The sequence below is a fragment of the Bombus affinis genome, chromosome 8, assembly GCF_024516045.1.
Source record: "Bombus affinis isolate iyBomAffi1 chromosome 8, iyBomAffi1.2, whole genome shotgun sequence".
Lineage (NCBI taxonomy): Eukaryota > Metazoa > Arthropoda > Insecta > Hymenoptera > Apidae > Bombus > Bombus affinis.
This window is the reverse complement of record NC_066351.1, coordinates 7,537,022-7,551,684: the sequence shown is the minus strand read 5'-3', so window position 1 is coordinate 7,551,684 and position 14,663 is coordinate 7,537,022. Positions and strand designations below refer to the sequence as shown.

The 14,663-nt window shown below is 32.4% G+C and overlaps 1 protein-coding gene and 2 long non-coding RNA genes across 4 annotated transcripts in view; 2 read left to right on the top strand and 1 right to left on the bottom strand.

The window, feature by feature from the left end:
* The window catches only part of LOC126919851 (endoplasmic reticulum aminopeptidase 1-like), a 21,567-nt gene extending 13,427 nt beyond the window's left edge, over positions 1–8,140 (bottom strand). For both annotated transcript variants that reach the window (XM_050729478.1, XM_050729479.1), the window contains exons 1-2: positions 7,752–8,140; positions 3,740–4,775 (exon numbers count right to left, since the gene is read on the bottom strand). In XM_050729478.1, the coding sequence (XP_050585435.1) occupies positions 3,740–3,872 (133 nt within the window). In that variant the 5' untranslated portion in view covers positions 3,873–4,775; positions 7,752–8,140. The remainder of the gene's footprint in view (positions 1–3,739; positions 4,776–7,751) is intronic.
* LOC126919902 (uncharacterized) overlaps positions 1–14,663 on the top strand; it is a 15,801-nt gene extending 1,138 nt beyond the window's left edge. Inside the window, exon 2 of the long non-coding RNA XR_007711808.1 lies at positions 14,009–14,663. This is a non-coding gene — a long non-coding RNA (uncharacterized LOC126919902). The remainder of the gene's footprint in view (positions 1–14,008) is intronic.
* Positions 8,504–12,571, top strand: LOC126919900 (uncharacterized). The gene is made up of 2 exons (XR_007711806.1): positions 8,504–11,309; positions 11,380–12,571. It is a non-coding gene; the product is annotated as an uncharacterized LOC126919900 (long non-coding RNA).

Below are 14,663 nucleotides of genomic sequence, written 5' to 3'. Positions count from 1 at the left end.
TTATTTATGGCTATGATTTTAGAAATATCTTCGACAAAAGTCAAATTAGAAAGAATCCTTTATAAATATATTGTTAAATAATTATATGTATATAATATTATAATTATATACAGAATTTCTGTTTAGTCAATAGTTAAGTAATTCTTTGGACAAAACCAAATAAGGGGCGAAGACTAAAATATTTTTACGTTACAATGATTAATTAGTCGAGTCCCCTAATAATGCTAATGAAATTTCAAAATGTTTCGTACAGCACATACAATATATTCATAAAACATGTCTACAGATATCTAGATTCCATACGATCGTTATAACAGAGTTCGTCTAGTAAGCTATCCGAGTTGGAACGATGGAAGCTGACATTATCAAGAAATGAACGCGAAATCAGCATAAGAATATACGAGAAAAAAATTGGAACACGTCAATGCAATGCAAGCACGGAATAAAATCCTGTCCTTGCATTAGCGATTATGGAGCTATCGAGGATCTCTTAGAAGTTTTCAGTTCATAGTATGAATGAGGGTACTCGAACCGTTCGGATTGTCGAAGTTCAATATCCTTGACGGACAAAGTCTCCGCTGAATGCTGGCAATGGCATTCAAACTAGAGAAAGGGGCAACATTTCCGTTTCTTGTCTGGCTTTTGACCTGCGAATGAAGTTTTAGGGATACGGGGAACGATTCTTGTATGAAACAGATCGATATCGCTGCAACATATGTTGCCAACTCTGAGAAATCGGTGTATATATAAAAATAAATTATTTGGAATCTATATCTGAATATAAAAATCAAAGCTAACTGACCGATTCATCAACGCCAAGCCCACACCGTTGTACGTGGAAACGTGAAATTTGGATAGTATAGTTCCTTTTAGACGTTGCGATAAGGTCGAATTTTTGGAAATACAAACCTTGAAGGGGTAAAAAGGAGGTCAAATTTTTTTTTTAAAGGACACTCATATTTCACGAATTGCCAATATTGCAGACGCGAAATTCAACATTTCGAGATCCTCATTAAAAATAAATAAACGTGTTTGAGCGTATTTCAAAATTCAACCATTTTAGGGGTGAAAAGGGGAGTAAGTTGTTTTCTCAAAGAGTAACCGTATCCCTATATTCGCTAAAGCTGGAAATTTGAGGTTCGGTAAATGAACTGCTCGTTAAAAATGAACACGCTCGTGTCTCATGGTCTTTCGAAATTCAACTCCTAAAGGGATGAAAAAGGGGCAAATCGATTTTTCAAAGGATGGGCGAATCTCTAAATCCACTAAAGTTGTGTTAAATGTGAAATTCAGAGAATAGATTCCTCAAGAAAATCCACATGTGGTAATTTGTTAAAATTCAATGTTAAAATGTATAAAAATAATATTCGCTTAAAATCTTGTCGTGTAAAAAGAAATTTGTCATAAATCTGGTAGTTCATTGTTAAATTGTCGATTTTTACGTATTTGTGATAAAAAGGATATAAAAATGTACAGATTGTATAAATGTAGAAACATGTATGAAATATTTTTTCAAAATTCATAATAATATATATTTACAGGTTGCAAGAACTGTTATTATAATCGAATTTGTTCAATTTCAACGTTTTTAAACATTGCGTGCGCAATGTTGCGTGCGCAAATTAAAATTAATCTTTGAATCAATAAATTGATTATTACGTAATAATAGTAACCGTGGTTAATTATACGTTAAACTGTATTATTCTTTATCGTGGTTTTTAGATATAAATAAAAAACCACAGTTATATATATGTAGATATGGGTTAGATTAGGTTTGCGTTCAGTATGTTATAGAATTATAAGGTCAATTAAGCAAGGTGTGTTATGGGGCGATAAAAAGGAGTATTTTATATAATATAGACGTGTTCAATCTTATGTTCTTTTTTTAAAATAAAGGTTTAAAAATACAGGCCTTTAATACCTACCAACAAATAATTTTCTATCTTCTAGATAATAATGTTTCTACCGAATTTCCATAAAAATTTGGATTATGCAATGCACGATATGAGAATTAACTATGTTATTTCGATTTCGTATTTAATTTTGGTCAGTATCTGATGACATCAACTACAATATCTTTGCGAATACGTCAAATAATCATATTACATTTTACAGTCATGTTAATACTTTAAACCTAAATTATCTAATTATTTAGAATGTCATATAGGAAATATTGTATGATGGATATAGGGAATATTGTAGGAATGTAATATTTATATTGCAATATAATTGAATTAACATATATCTTAAATAATTTTTAACAAATAATATATAAACAATAATAAAGACCACTTCAACATATTCTTAAATCTTTATGTCAATACTTTAATTAATTTAAAAGACACAATTCAAAGGAAATGATCAATCTTTCCTCATTTTTGATTATTTTCTAAAAATGTTTCCGGTAATAAGTCATTGCTCGTCGCAAAGACGTGCTGCTGATAAAGTGTTAATTGCTGAACGCTATTGTATTTTTATCTTCATTGTTTCGGTATTGAATAAAAAATAAATTATTTTGATATAACTACATACGTCGACTACATAAAAAAATATCTGGTCACGAACTAATACCAATTTCATGCTCTCTACGTTGCTTCTGAATCTTTTACAACGTTGCACTACTTGTAGGCCCACTCGTAGCTTTAACTCGCGAGGAAATGTATATTTCTAAGTTTCAAATGCACGAGACTCATCAATATTAGAATGATTTGTGTCAAAAGCTGGGTAACTTTTTAAGGCGGAAACAAACCTACATAAATACGTTAAAATAAAACAGGTCACAAGTTCAAAAGTTCAGACATCTATAAACGCTGTGATTCTATCGATATTGATCAGATTTGGAAACGGTGTTCACTAGAATAGTACATAAACTCGACCAACTTAAATATATTTTCATGGTTACTAGTTACTACTTGATTGTAAAAATTATTCTTAGATCATAATCGCGTTGTTTTCATATGAAGAATCATCACTTTACACGATAATAAAGTTTTATAGATACGATAAAGGTCTTCAGATTCTTATCAGGTACATAAACTTTATGAAACATAAACGTTTAATAAAATAGCAATTCTGAGTCTTTCCTGATTAAATCTGTTTTTCATTTTGTGTTAAAACAACTTAATAAGCACTTTGATCATAATCTGTTATAGGTGATGCATTTTTAACGATAGCAATTATTGTTGTTACGAGTCAGAATTTTGTCGATCCATGAAAAGATGGTATCTAAAGAATATAAGGTCATGAATAATAGTGATATGTGCTTTGAAACCAGTAATTACGCTTAATATATATGCTTTTCAAGCTTTGTGCAAAATAAAACACACACGCTGTAACCGTATTTCAAACGTAAAAAAATGTACGTTTTGTGTTAATTTAAATTTTTTAAAATCCATTCCAAGCTAACTTCTATACATCGTGATAAGAAAGTATAGAGAAAATCAATCTCTAGTTCTAATTGTTAAACAGATTTGGATAGAAATATAAATTTTCGAATTATGAAAAGAAATTGCATATTCATCGCAGATTCGTTGCGTATAAAACTTGTTTTTTTTTTCGCAACAGAACCGCCAAGGGAACAATTTTATTTACCACGGTTGTAGAATACTGCTGAGACCATTTTTGTTTCCCCAGTGTTAATGAAATTTCAGGTTAAGAGTCCGTACTAGGTTGGCAGTAAGTTAACTCATTAAAGAGAGTAGTAAACGTGCTTTCTCGGTGCAAGTGGATTTTTACTCACCTGAATTTATCGGCACCTCGGTGGTGGTGTTAGCGGTTCCGTTTTGCCCGGGACTTCGCGAACTCGAGGTTCTACCTAAAGGCTCCATCCGGATCGCCTCGCTGCTTTCTCGCGTCGAAGTTCCCCCTGGCATTTTGCTTTTCTCCCTCTGCCTGCCTTTTTATCCAGTAAGCTCGCACTGTGTGCAGTTTCGAGCGGAAGATGCACGCTTCCTTGGCTCCCTATTTCTCGTGACTCGATGCGAATTACATTCTTCAACGTTGATGCTTTTAGAGAACGATGCACTTTTGTATTTCTCTTTTGCATCCGTGTCAACGGATCGAGGAATTTTCATGCGAACTATGTAAGTCTTATTCGTTCGACGCTTTACTCTAAACATTCGTCACTTCTTTTTCACGATGCATTTGCTCGATCTATATTTAATACGAGCCGATAGTTTTCCTAACGTATTTTTATTATTTTATCTATTCGTCGTGTGCAGACGGATGTCACTCAAGGCGAAGAATTTTTTATACATTGGTCCCCGTCACAAAGCGTTGGAAAATGTCATCGAGAAAAAGATTTGTAGCTGTTACAAAACGATAGTTTCGCGTATAAATTTCGTACAAATATTCGTGGTTTATAAAAGGAGTAGTCTATTGATCGTTTTAGTTAAATTTGAACCCTTAGTCGGGCAGTGCACGTGGATCTAGTCAATGATTGTTTTTACACTAATTACTTTCGTAGCTATTGGATGATATTGTATTATAGTTCTATATGTCTTTCTATTTTAATGGTAAAGTTCACTAGTTATTGTAAAACTGTATGCGTGATATAAAGCTGCACTATATGCGTGCGAAGGCTGGTCATATTTTAAACAAATACAACAAGTAGTCATTAAAATTGCAAATTAAAAGAGATCGTTACATTAAATATACGTATTAACTCTGTAAACAGTTAACTGGCTGGTTTTTGTTTGATTGCTTGCTAACGATGGATTAATAATTTCCTTGTAAAGTTGTGCAATATTTCCTTAGTGTATCGCTAGACATGGTATCTGAAACAAAGTACGAAACATATATACAATATTTTTATTCGTTGTTTTTTAAATTATTTTTATAAATTATTCTCATCCTTCTCTCGAAAATATTCTCTAAATATATACATGTTGTTTATAAAACTATGCATTGTTAACTACTAATATACACATAATATGAATACAATTAATAAGTAATATTAAGTGTAATAATGCCATAATCAATTTTGGCAGATATTTCTTATTCAAAGTGTTTAAACTGTCGAAAAAAATTGTTTTTTTTTTAAAAATAGTCATCGTTTAATATAATATATAAGATATAATATATCTTCATATTGTATCCTCGAAGAACATACTTCATTATCTCTACATAATCCAAGATTCGACCTAAGACATTATTATTAATTTATACACGAGTCTTAAGAGTTTAAGAATCGATCAAATTTTTATAATGCACCATATATTATTTGTTCGTTTTATATAGATAATAGGCCAGCGTTGTTTGGTTATTATTGACTTAATCAGGCTTATAATTATAATACACGGCCGATATAATAGGTCAGTGCGATCGTACGTTTCACACTCAACGCATATTTTATAAAGTTATTTTTATAGCCACAACAAAGCTGCCAATTATATGCATCAGTATCTTCACTGTTTTTCACGTCCTCTTGTTTAGGTGTTCGTTGAGGTGTATTTAAAAAAAAAAAAAATATATATATATATATATATACGGCGGGAAATTGTTCATACAACAGACACTGGATTGTCCTGTAGAACTTTCATTTTAAACGAAGGTTTTACCCGAGACGTTGTAATTAGAGTTGTCGAGGATAAGAGGACCGCTAGAATCATGAACGACACTTTCTTCCCATTTCGGTAGCAGGTAATTATGCATTTACCGAGTTGGGTGCTAATTCATCTCCATTATCGTCATCTCTCGTTTACACGTACGGATTGTTTCTCTTTCAATTCAGACACGCTACGTGCCTCTCAATTTCATTAATTATATAATTACACATGTCCTACTCTAGTCAAGGTAAGTGAGTATTGTTGAAAATATCATCGATATTAGGATGTAAGTGAAAGTTAAATGATTCAGTGATAAATGTTACATATATAGATCCATGGTTTAATCGGTATAATACACGTTTGTACTTGGTAAATTTGAAGATGATCTTTTTTGTGCAATAATGAAATTGCAAGAAAACCAAGCATGATAGTATGAAATTTATTTAATACAGATTATTTAGTGTTTTATAATTATTTTGTTATGAGATACATATATATATATTTATAATCTTCTAATAAAAGGAATCAATTTAATCATGGCTACAGGATTCACATCCATGAAAAATTAAATTCATTACATTAGAAATTCCTTATTGATTTCCCTTAATCTCGATGAACAGATTACGAAGTCTTTATACATGCTGATCTCTCATGAGTATTAATTTCCTGGTAAACTCTTTCCCTTAAAGTTCCTCATGAATTCCAGCCACGTTTTTTCCTTCTTTTATTTTATATCTACATATATATTTACTAATTTTTTAGTGTAACAATTTATATCTTATCAGATACACAGTTGGAGCAAAAACAATACAAATTAAAATGTTTTCAAAGTGTAAATAAAGTCAATCATATTTGATGGATTACTCGCAATTTAGAAACTCTTTTACTCATTTGAAATAACAACTGAAGGTTCAAAAATTCAAGTATGCTTTCAAAGTTATCTTAACCATACGTCTTACATTGCTATTTTATAGACATCATCATTTTTCTTCGAGTTAAAGCAATTGGTCGACATATGTATTTACATTAACTATCGAATGTTTAAAAAACTCTAATGGGGAAACACAAGGGAATTTTTACGTACAATGGAAATTCGAAACAATTATGCGTTATTGTTCGTAGTTATAGATCTTTCATACATATAACTATAAGTCTGACTATTTCTGCAGTCAGCCTCGTTTGCAAATAACTTAATAACACTTTATATGCACAACCTTACGTAATAAGTGATATGCATGTGCAAGCTATTGAAGGTTACGCGAAAATTGTCTGTAATTTCAGAATATTTTCTACATTGAAACGGAGTTTATTTCTACAACAGTAGGTGTGGATTATTTTCTTAAAACCAAACGTGTTATGCAAGATCCATGAATTATAAATATTTATATGAGATTTAGATACTCTTAGCTATTATGTTTTCTTAAGTTTATTTAGTAGAAACAGAATTAGCAAATTTCTTGGTGAATTGCCACAATTAAGCGAAAAGGCAAAGTATAATTATTTGTCTTCAGTAATCATAACTGAGTCATAAATTATGATAATACTAAGAAATTTTCTTTTACACGTAGACTTTTATAGATTAAAATTCATAGACAACATTTTTATCAAGTAACACAATGATCATAACAATAACACAAGTATCTAAAAATTGATTACGAGCTGATTGAACTAATGTGAACACATTTAATACGATTAATATCATACGAACAACAGAAGCTTTGTAGAACGTCCGAGGAGACCCTCAGCTTTTTCTACTTTTTTCTATAATTCTGAGAAACTGGCGTACGAAACGAACTAGTCGGCGAGTTCTCTTATTCAGCGAGTGAATTTTCAACAGAGAGAGAAACAGTATGCAACTTTTTGTTTCATCCTACTTCCGTCTGCTACACAGGTAACAGTATTCGTGTGCGCGTCTAATACACGGACGCGGTACCTCGTGATAGAACGTTGACCCTGCCCATTTTCGCGGTCGAGAAATCCCTCCAAACAAACGAAGCTAATATAACATACAAAGACTCCTCTGTGATTTCCCACTATCCTTAACGTCTCTCAATTATTCTATGCTCGGTCTAACCAGAAACCAAACCGAATAACGATAATACAAAACGCTGGAAATATTCAATCGCAAAGAATTACACGACGAAGGTACACCGAGGTTCAAAGGACCTTAAGATCTAAATAAAGTATGAAATGTGGAGAACTAACCTTCTGCAGGCGAGAGAAAACGCGAACACCGAGGAAAGGGATTTCCCTCGTCGAGGAAGAAATCCAGCTGGTCGATTCCATGGGGAACCGATCAATATTCTCGAGATTCGTCGATTTCGTTTTCTCGATACCAGTGGCGTATGTGAACACGATGAACCGGCACCTCACCGTGAGACTATCGAAACATTGTACCGGAAGGGAATATTTACGTACGCGGCGGGTCGAGCGGTTCGAGCGAGAAGAAAAAGGCGCGGCGTGTCTGTGCTCGATTCGGCACCAGTTCGCAACTGCACGAGCCACGATTGCATCGCCGAATGATTTAAGCTTCGCACAGGCTGTATGGTAGAGACGGGGCTTCTTTCGTTACGAGAACAGCCACCATCGTCACATGTATGCAGTCGAACGGTGAGAATGGCACTGAAGGGAGTTTGAGAGTCGAGCGTGGCTAAATTTCCGGACGCAGGGAGGCGCGGCGGTCAGGATCAGCCACAGGTTGCGCCCGTCTCGTTCACGCAGGCCGGGCATCTTGGCTGATCGCAAAGCGGGGAGGACACCCTCTCTGGCGAAGCGACAGAAAGAGAAATCGATTAACTTAACATCCAGTAGTATACGTTCTTTCTCGACGTCCGCGGCTCGTGCGTTACGATTTCGATCGCTTTCCGACTAGACTTTCGTGCTAACGTATTGTACGATAGTCGCTCGATATATGCACGTACGTACAGTACATAGGAATGAGACCGGGAATCTTCGTCACGGTTTTATGCTCCTCGCCAGTTTGAATTTTAAATAATTCCGATTCGATCGATCGAGTGGAGATTCTGAAAATATACGTGGAAGTATTTGAACACTTGGCATAGAAAACTTTGGGTCATGACGAATAGGATGCAGATCTGCTGCTCTCTTGTTCACCAGTTTCGAAGCCAGTGAATTTCTTATTTTGTGCAATCGTAAAAGAAATTGTTGAATAGTTCGGGTGGTTGGATCACATCCGTTGGGCAATTTACACATCCGGTTGAATATCGTTTTTATCAAACAAAGTCAATGGGTAATGTTAGGAATAAATTTGAACGGAATGTAGAAATGCGAGTCTGAAATTGTCTAAATAGCGAAAAAGAAAGAAAGAAAGAAAGAAAGGACGGAAGGAAGGAAGGAACATATAGAGGGTGTCTCAGATAAATAGGATCACTTAAGTATCTGCCTTATTTACAATTGTGGAAAGAGTTTTTTCTTAAGATTATTTTAGCACGAGATTTCATTTATATTTTTAAATCGAATTCTATATATTTTTATCCATCAATTGATGGGTTTCTTTAATAGTCCATATGAAAGTATTAAGCAGCAGTTTTCGTGTAATAATAACAAAGACAAATAATTTTTATGAATCGTTTTGGATTACCTATTAGCTATATGAGATTAAATCTTTTTGAAATATAAATATAGTCTTGAAATAGAAATGTAATTTTTGTTATTTCCATTTTTCTTATTGTTTATCGACTTTCTAAACAGCCATGATTAATAACTTTTTGAACTGACGTGCACGATTAAAAATTAAAAAGCTAATTAATCGATTAATCATTTTCAGACAATGTTCGCTTTGTTACAAACTTCTCCAGAGATTGAACCTCAAATTTCTAGTTGATTATTTGTTTATGATATTCTATTAAATAATATAAATTCAATTCATTTACCAGAAAAAGTAAATTATTCTTCAAAACGCTAAAACTTTTCAATTTTTCATGCTTTCACTTCAAATCGCTTCGTTTTTCGCTCAATCCCAGCGTAAACCGTCTAATTTTAAGAAAATTACGCAACTTTTGCATTCTAATGACTGTGACAAATGCTATGCTGCACGCCAACAATGAATTACTGAACTAAATTACATTTGTGCTTAAAAATTATCTATTTATATCACAATAAGATCTAGTTCCATACAACCATTAGTTAATCTAAAATAAATTTGTAAAAATCACTTGCTTTTATTATTGTTACACGAAAATCTACCCTTAAACTATTTGTGTTTGAAGATATTTAGTGTAAAAAGTATTTTAACATTAATTTTGTGGAATTAGGCCTATGAGAAACAAGGAAAGACATAAAATGATACTCTGGTGTACTTCATACATTATATTTGATGAGATGAAAATTGAAATACCTTTTAAACCATGCATTTTTCGTATAAGTAATAAAAAATCTCATCCACTGCTGTAAAAAAATATATATATGTACCTTAAAAAAGACTAATGATCTTGAAATATCATTAAAAAATGATCTTGAGAAATTAACTTTGTTCTGAGAAAATATTTCGTACAATTATAAATAACGCAGTTATTTGAGTGATCTCATTTAGTTGATGATAAGATACCCGATACAATAAAAAATCTACGGTATCTGCGTACGATGACAGATGGTATTTTCCCTGCATCTGACTTCAAAATGAAAGCACATTACAAATAAAGCGAGTTCGAAAATTAATGAAATTTTAATCTTCTTTTTATACGAGAACGATTGAGTTGCAATACATGGTTTCTTTGAGACCTTTCGTCCTTATGGATAACAGAGTACGATGCAATAAAAGAAGTTCGGCCTTGAATTTCAAGGACAAGATGATTAGAGTCACGCGGTCGCGACACGTAATTTCCTCGAACACCACACTGTTTTGTCAGATTAATAGAAAAAATAACTTTTTATTAATATTTCATTAAAAGATACTTGTAAAATTTTGCAAGACAATAATAACAGAAATGATCACCTTCACATGTAACAAATGGTTATATTCCATTGTAATATTTCTTTTAATTTGTTTTGCATATAATTTTACATAATCCTATATAGCAATAAAGTAATATGAGAAGCTGAGAAATATAATGATATAAGTTAGGCCATTGATATTTTTCATAGAATGAGATTTCACTTTTATTGTTATAAAACATTCTCTCTCTCGTACACTCACACACATAATATATTTTTTAGAATTGTAAATATATTTCGTAACATTTATTATTTTTGATCAATTAATTTAACTTGTTACTTTTCGTAATTAAAATAAATTATAAAACTCGAATTTCCAAAATACAAGACAAACCATTATGAGTCTTAGCTCACTATACAATAATGTACTTATACGGCACATTATCAAAATTATTATCAAGAGCGTAATATTTCGATTACGTTTAAGCTTTTTCTTACGAGAAACTATTGTTCGCCTCTATACGAAATACGAATATTTCGATATTTTTATTACAGCCAAAGTATTATTCTTACTAGTCACAAGTAAAAATTGATTTCTTAATATAATAATGTATAATTCAGTCTTACCAGAACGTTATTGAAATGTCAATCTACTCTTTGAATTATTTCTTCATAATTGCGCCACGATTGGGCCATTATTATAGGCCTATTGGCAATTACGCTCATTATCCAAACGCACTTAACGGACGACTTTAGGTTGTAACATTCCGCAAATGCTTGGTTGAAAATGCCTGCCAATCATCGATCAAACTGCTCTATCTTTTATTTCAGGAAGCATTTTCATCGATTAGTGAACATGCAAAGTAACAAGTAAATGATCATTTCAGGCGATAAATAGAACATAAATACACAAATTACGTGCTAACTCATGTAATTACAGGTGTAATATACAAGATATGAGAAAATATCTATTTTTGGACATAAAAAAAGCATTCGACGAAGTCTGGTACGAAGGTTTACTGCAATTTACCAATTATTAAAATCTTACCTAAATAACCAAACATTCTACGTAAAAATAAATGATTCGTACTGAGACTTACAAGCAACATGCGCTGCAGTACGATAAGGAAGTCTGTTACGTCTAGTATTTTACACTTTATACACAGCAGACGTTCTAGCAACACTAATCACTACAACATGTATATAGCAATGCGTGGAAATCCACAAGAAGCAATTGAGATCTTACAAACCTACATAAGTTCACTAAAAAATGGTTGCTATAGCAGAGAATAATGGTCAATTATAATAAGTGTAATTACATTGTTTTCACTTCTCGTAGACTCTCTAAAGATCACGCTTCACATCAATGAATACCGCAAACAAAAGTGATCAAATATCTGGAATTACATTTACCCTCGAAACTAACTTGGAAACAGCATGTACACAAAAAGATGCAACAAGAATTAGGAGGAAAACAAATTACTAATCTACAGAGTATTATCTAAGGTACTTCTATATAGGGTATCTATAGAGAGATAATAAAACTAATATGGACGTACGGCATCCAATTATGGGATATAGTGGCTAAAAGCCGCATTGCCAAAGTGGAAGCTATACAATCATATATTTCGTACTATAGTAGACGCACTTTGTTACATACTAAGTGAAGAACTACGCAAAGATCTTCAAATGTCCGCTATAAAGGAGAAAATTCAGTGAATATCCGACAGATGTAAAACAACACCTGAACCAGCCAAACGCGCTAGCCAAATAAACTGTACACTGACAGTGTCGTTTAAAGATTGAAAAAGAAACGACCGCAACATCCGGAGTGACGCAAGATCAAATATTGAAACATACTTGTATAGTGCTAATCCAATGGGATTAAAGTGTATGAATATACTGGGAGTTATTAAAAAAAAAAAAGAAAAGATATGCAGCGCAAAGCACGTATTTAATTACGATTGAGAGTAACCTATAGTTATTTGCATTATTTAAATATTATAATATCGACATCTGTGAATATTGGTATGAATGCAAATAATTATATACTTATTATTCAAAGTTGTTGAATATAAATTGTTCACACTATAAGAATGTTTCGATTAAATTTCTAATGTTACGAAGTATAATGCATCGACGTATTTTTTTTTCAGTATTCACTTCGTGTGTTGTATTATACAACATACATTCATTTTCCATTCATTGTTGTAAGTTTACTGCACTATTTATCGATGGCAAGACGACAAGGTCTTCAGGTGTCGTCGTAAAACAAAGCGAAAGAACTCAAGTTATTCGAAGTTATTATTACTTTAGAGATCGTTTTGAAATTTACTTTATTACTTTGAATTCTATCTTTAAAAAACACGTCGTATTTAATACCTCTAGAATACTGATAAAATATATTTGCTACTTAAAATAGTGAACTACCGTTCCTACAACATGTAATTATCATAATACAATATTTTTATAAGTATGGAAAATCCGCAAATACAGTTTCAGTTTTAGTAAATTTATCTACAAGTAGATAAGATGGACCACTTCAACAGAAGTTACATTATTCTATTAAATTAAATGGTATCAGAATAGGGGCTACTGCGTCGATTTCAATGACCTTGAAATATGTTGTAAAAGTATTCTGGGCAAGTATGTTCTGTCTAAGCGGTAATGCGCAAATATCTGAGAAAATACAATGATACGAAAAGATGTTTCAGACAAAAGTGCTGAGCTTTTATCTATAATACTTGACCTTGCTATGATTGTGAAACAGCCTGTAAAGGCGACATTACAATTTTTATATGAATACATCAATTTTTTATTATATATTTTTGTAGCTGACACTCAGACGTCTTCAAAACACTATAAACTCTTATCAATCTGTGTCATCCACTATGAAAATATGAACTTTAAAATTCAATGTGTCGTCGGCATTAGCGTTACACAATGTACACCACAGAGACATATAAAAATCATTTTCATAATTGCTGTACTGCCCAAACACAAGGTCGCAATTTTCTAATATTTCCAAAACAGTCAGTCTTTTCTGAGCAGTCACTTTTGGCTGATATCTTGTATTATTCTCCTGAATTTGAGAGTTCATATCATGATAGCAAATGGTGCGGAAGAGACAAGATTGTAGTATTCTGAAAACGTCTCTATGTCACCTATACGAATATGTAATAAAAATGGAAATTCCCATTTAAAAATTGGAATGTCACTATCATAACAGCTGCCAAAATTACCGCAAGGACAAGTACACCAGACTATAATATATCTTCCTCCATGTCAGGCAATTGTTGTCTGAAACATTTTTTCGTATCACTGATGTTTTTCAAAATATTTGTGTGGTTTGAGATAAACTGAACATACTGTATATAGTAAATCATTATTAAAAATAAAATTAATTTTTTTACTATTTTTAAAGGAAATATTCTTTAATCTGTCATATTAAACTCGAAGGTCGTATACTTGTTTCCTAACATCTTTCCGAACAATCTTCATCCATAATTTTTATACATGGTCCGTTTATTTTGAAAGTAACATAATTGACGATTTTCCTTTGTTTTCAGATATTGAAGTGTTCGCGTTCCTACCGATTGAAAAATCCTAATAGGATCTTCTTAGTTTGTTCACGTCTGTATGCGTTTAAATAGATGTAAATACATTATACAAATAGATCTTTATTAACTAAATGTCCTTCATATGACAATTAACTAAATGTCCTTCGCATATGTTATTATTTATCAATTATCTAGGGAGGCAAAGAATTAGAGGAAACACTAATCCTCTCTACTCGAAAATTCCACAGGGCGGTTTTCGATATATTATGGATTTCAATGAGTAAGTAGGTTTAATATTTAATCTACGATTTGAGGGTCGCTGTACACTCCGCTGCTCGAGCTGACCTACTTTCGTTCGTGTAAGAAGGTTTGCTCGCGCACAGGGATATTACGGCTGATTTTTAATTGTCAGTGACTAAAAAACAAAGTCAGAAATGCAATATTTTTTATTCTTGATTTTCATCTTATTTTAGCCTCAAGAGTCATCCCTCAAATTTTGTTACACCTGTAGTCGAACACGCTCTATATACAAGGTGTCCCTCGTAATGCGATTCATTTTGCATACGTTCTTATCATTTGCGGCCATGTTGCAAAAAATATTTTTAACCGTACTTTAATAGCGTTGAGTGTAATACAGATGACAATAAAAGAATTCCGTAAATTA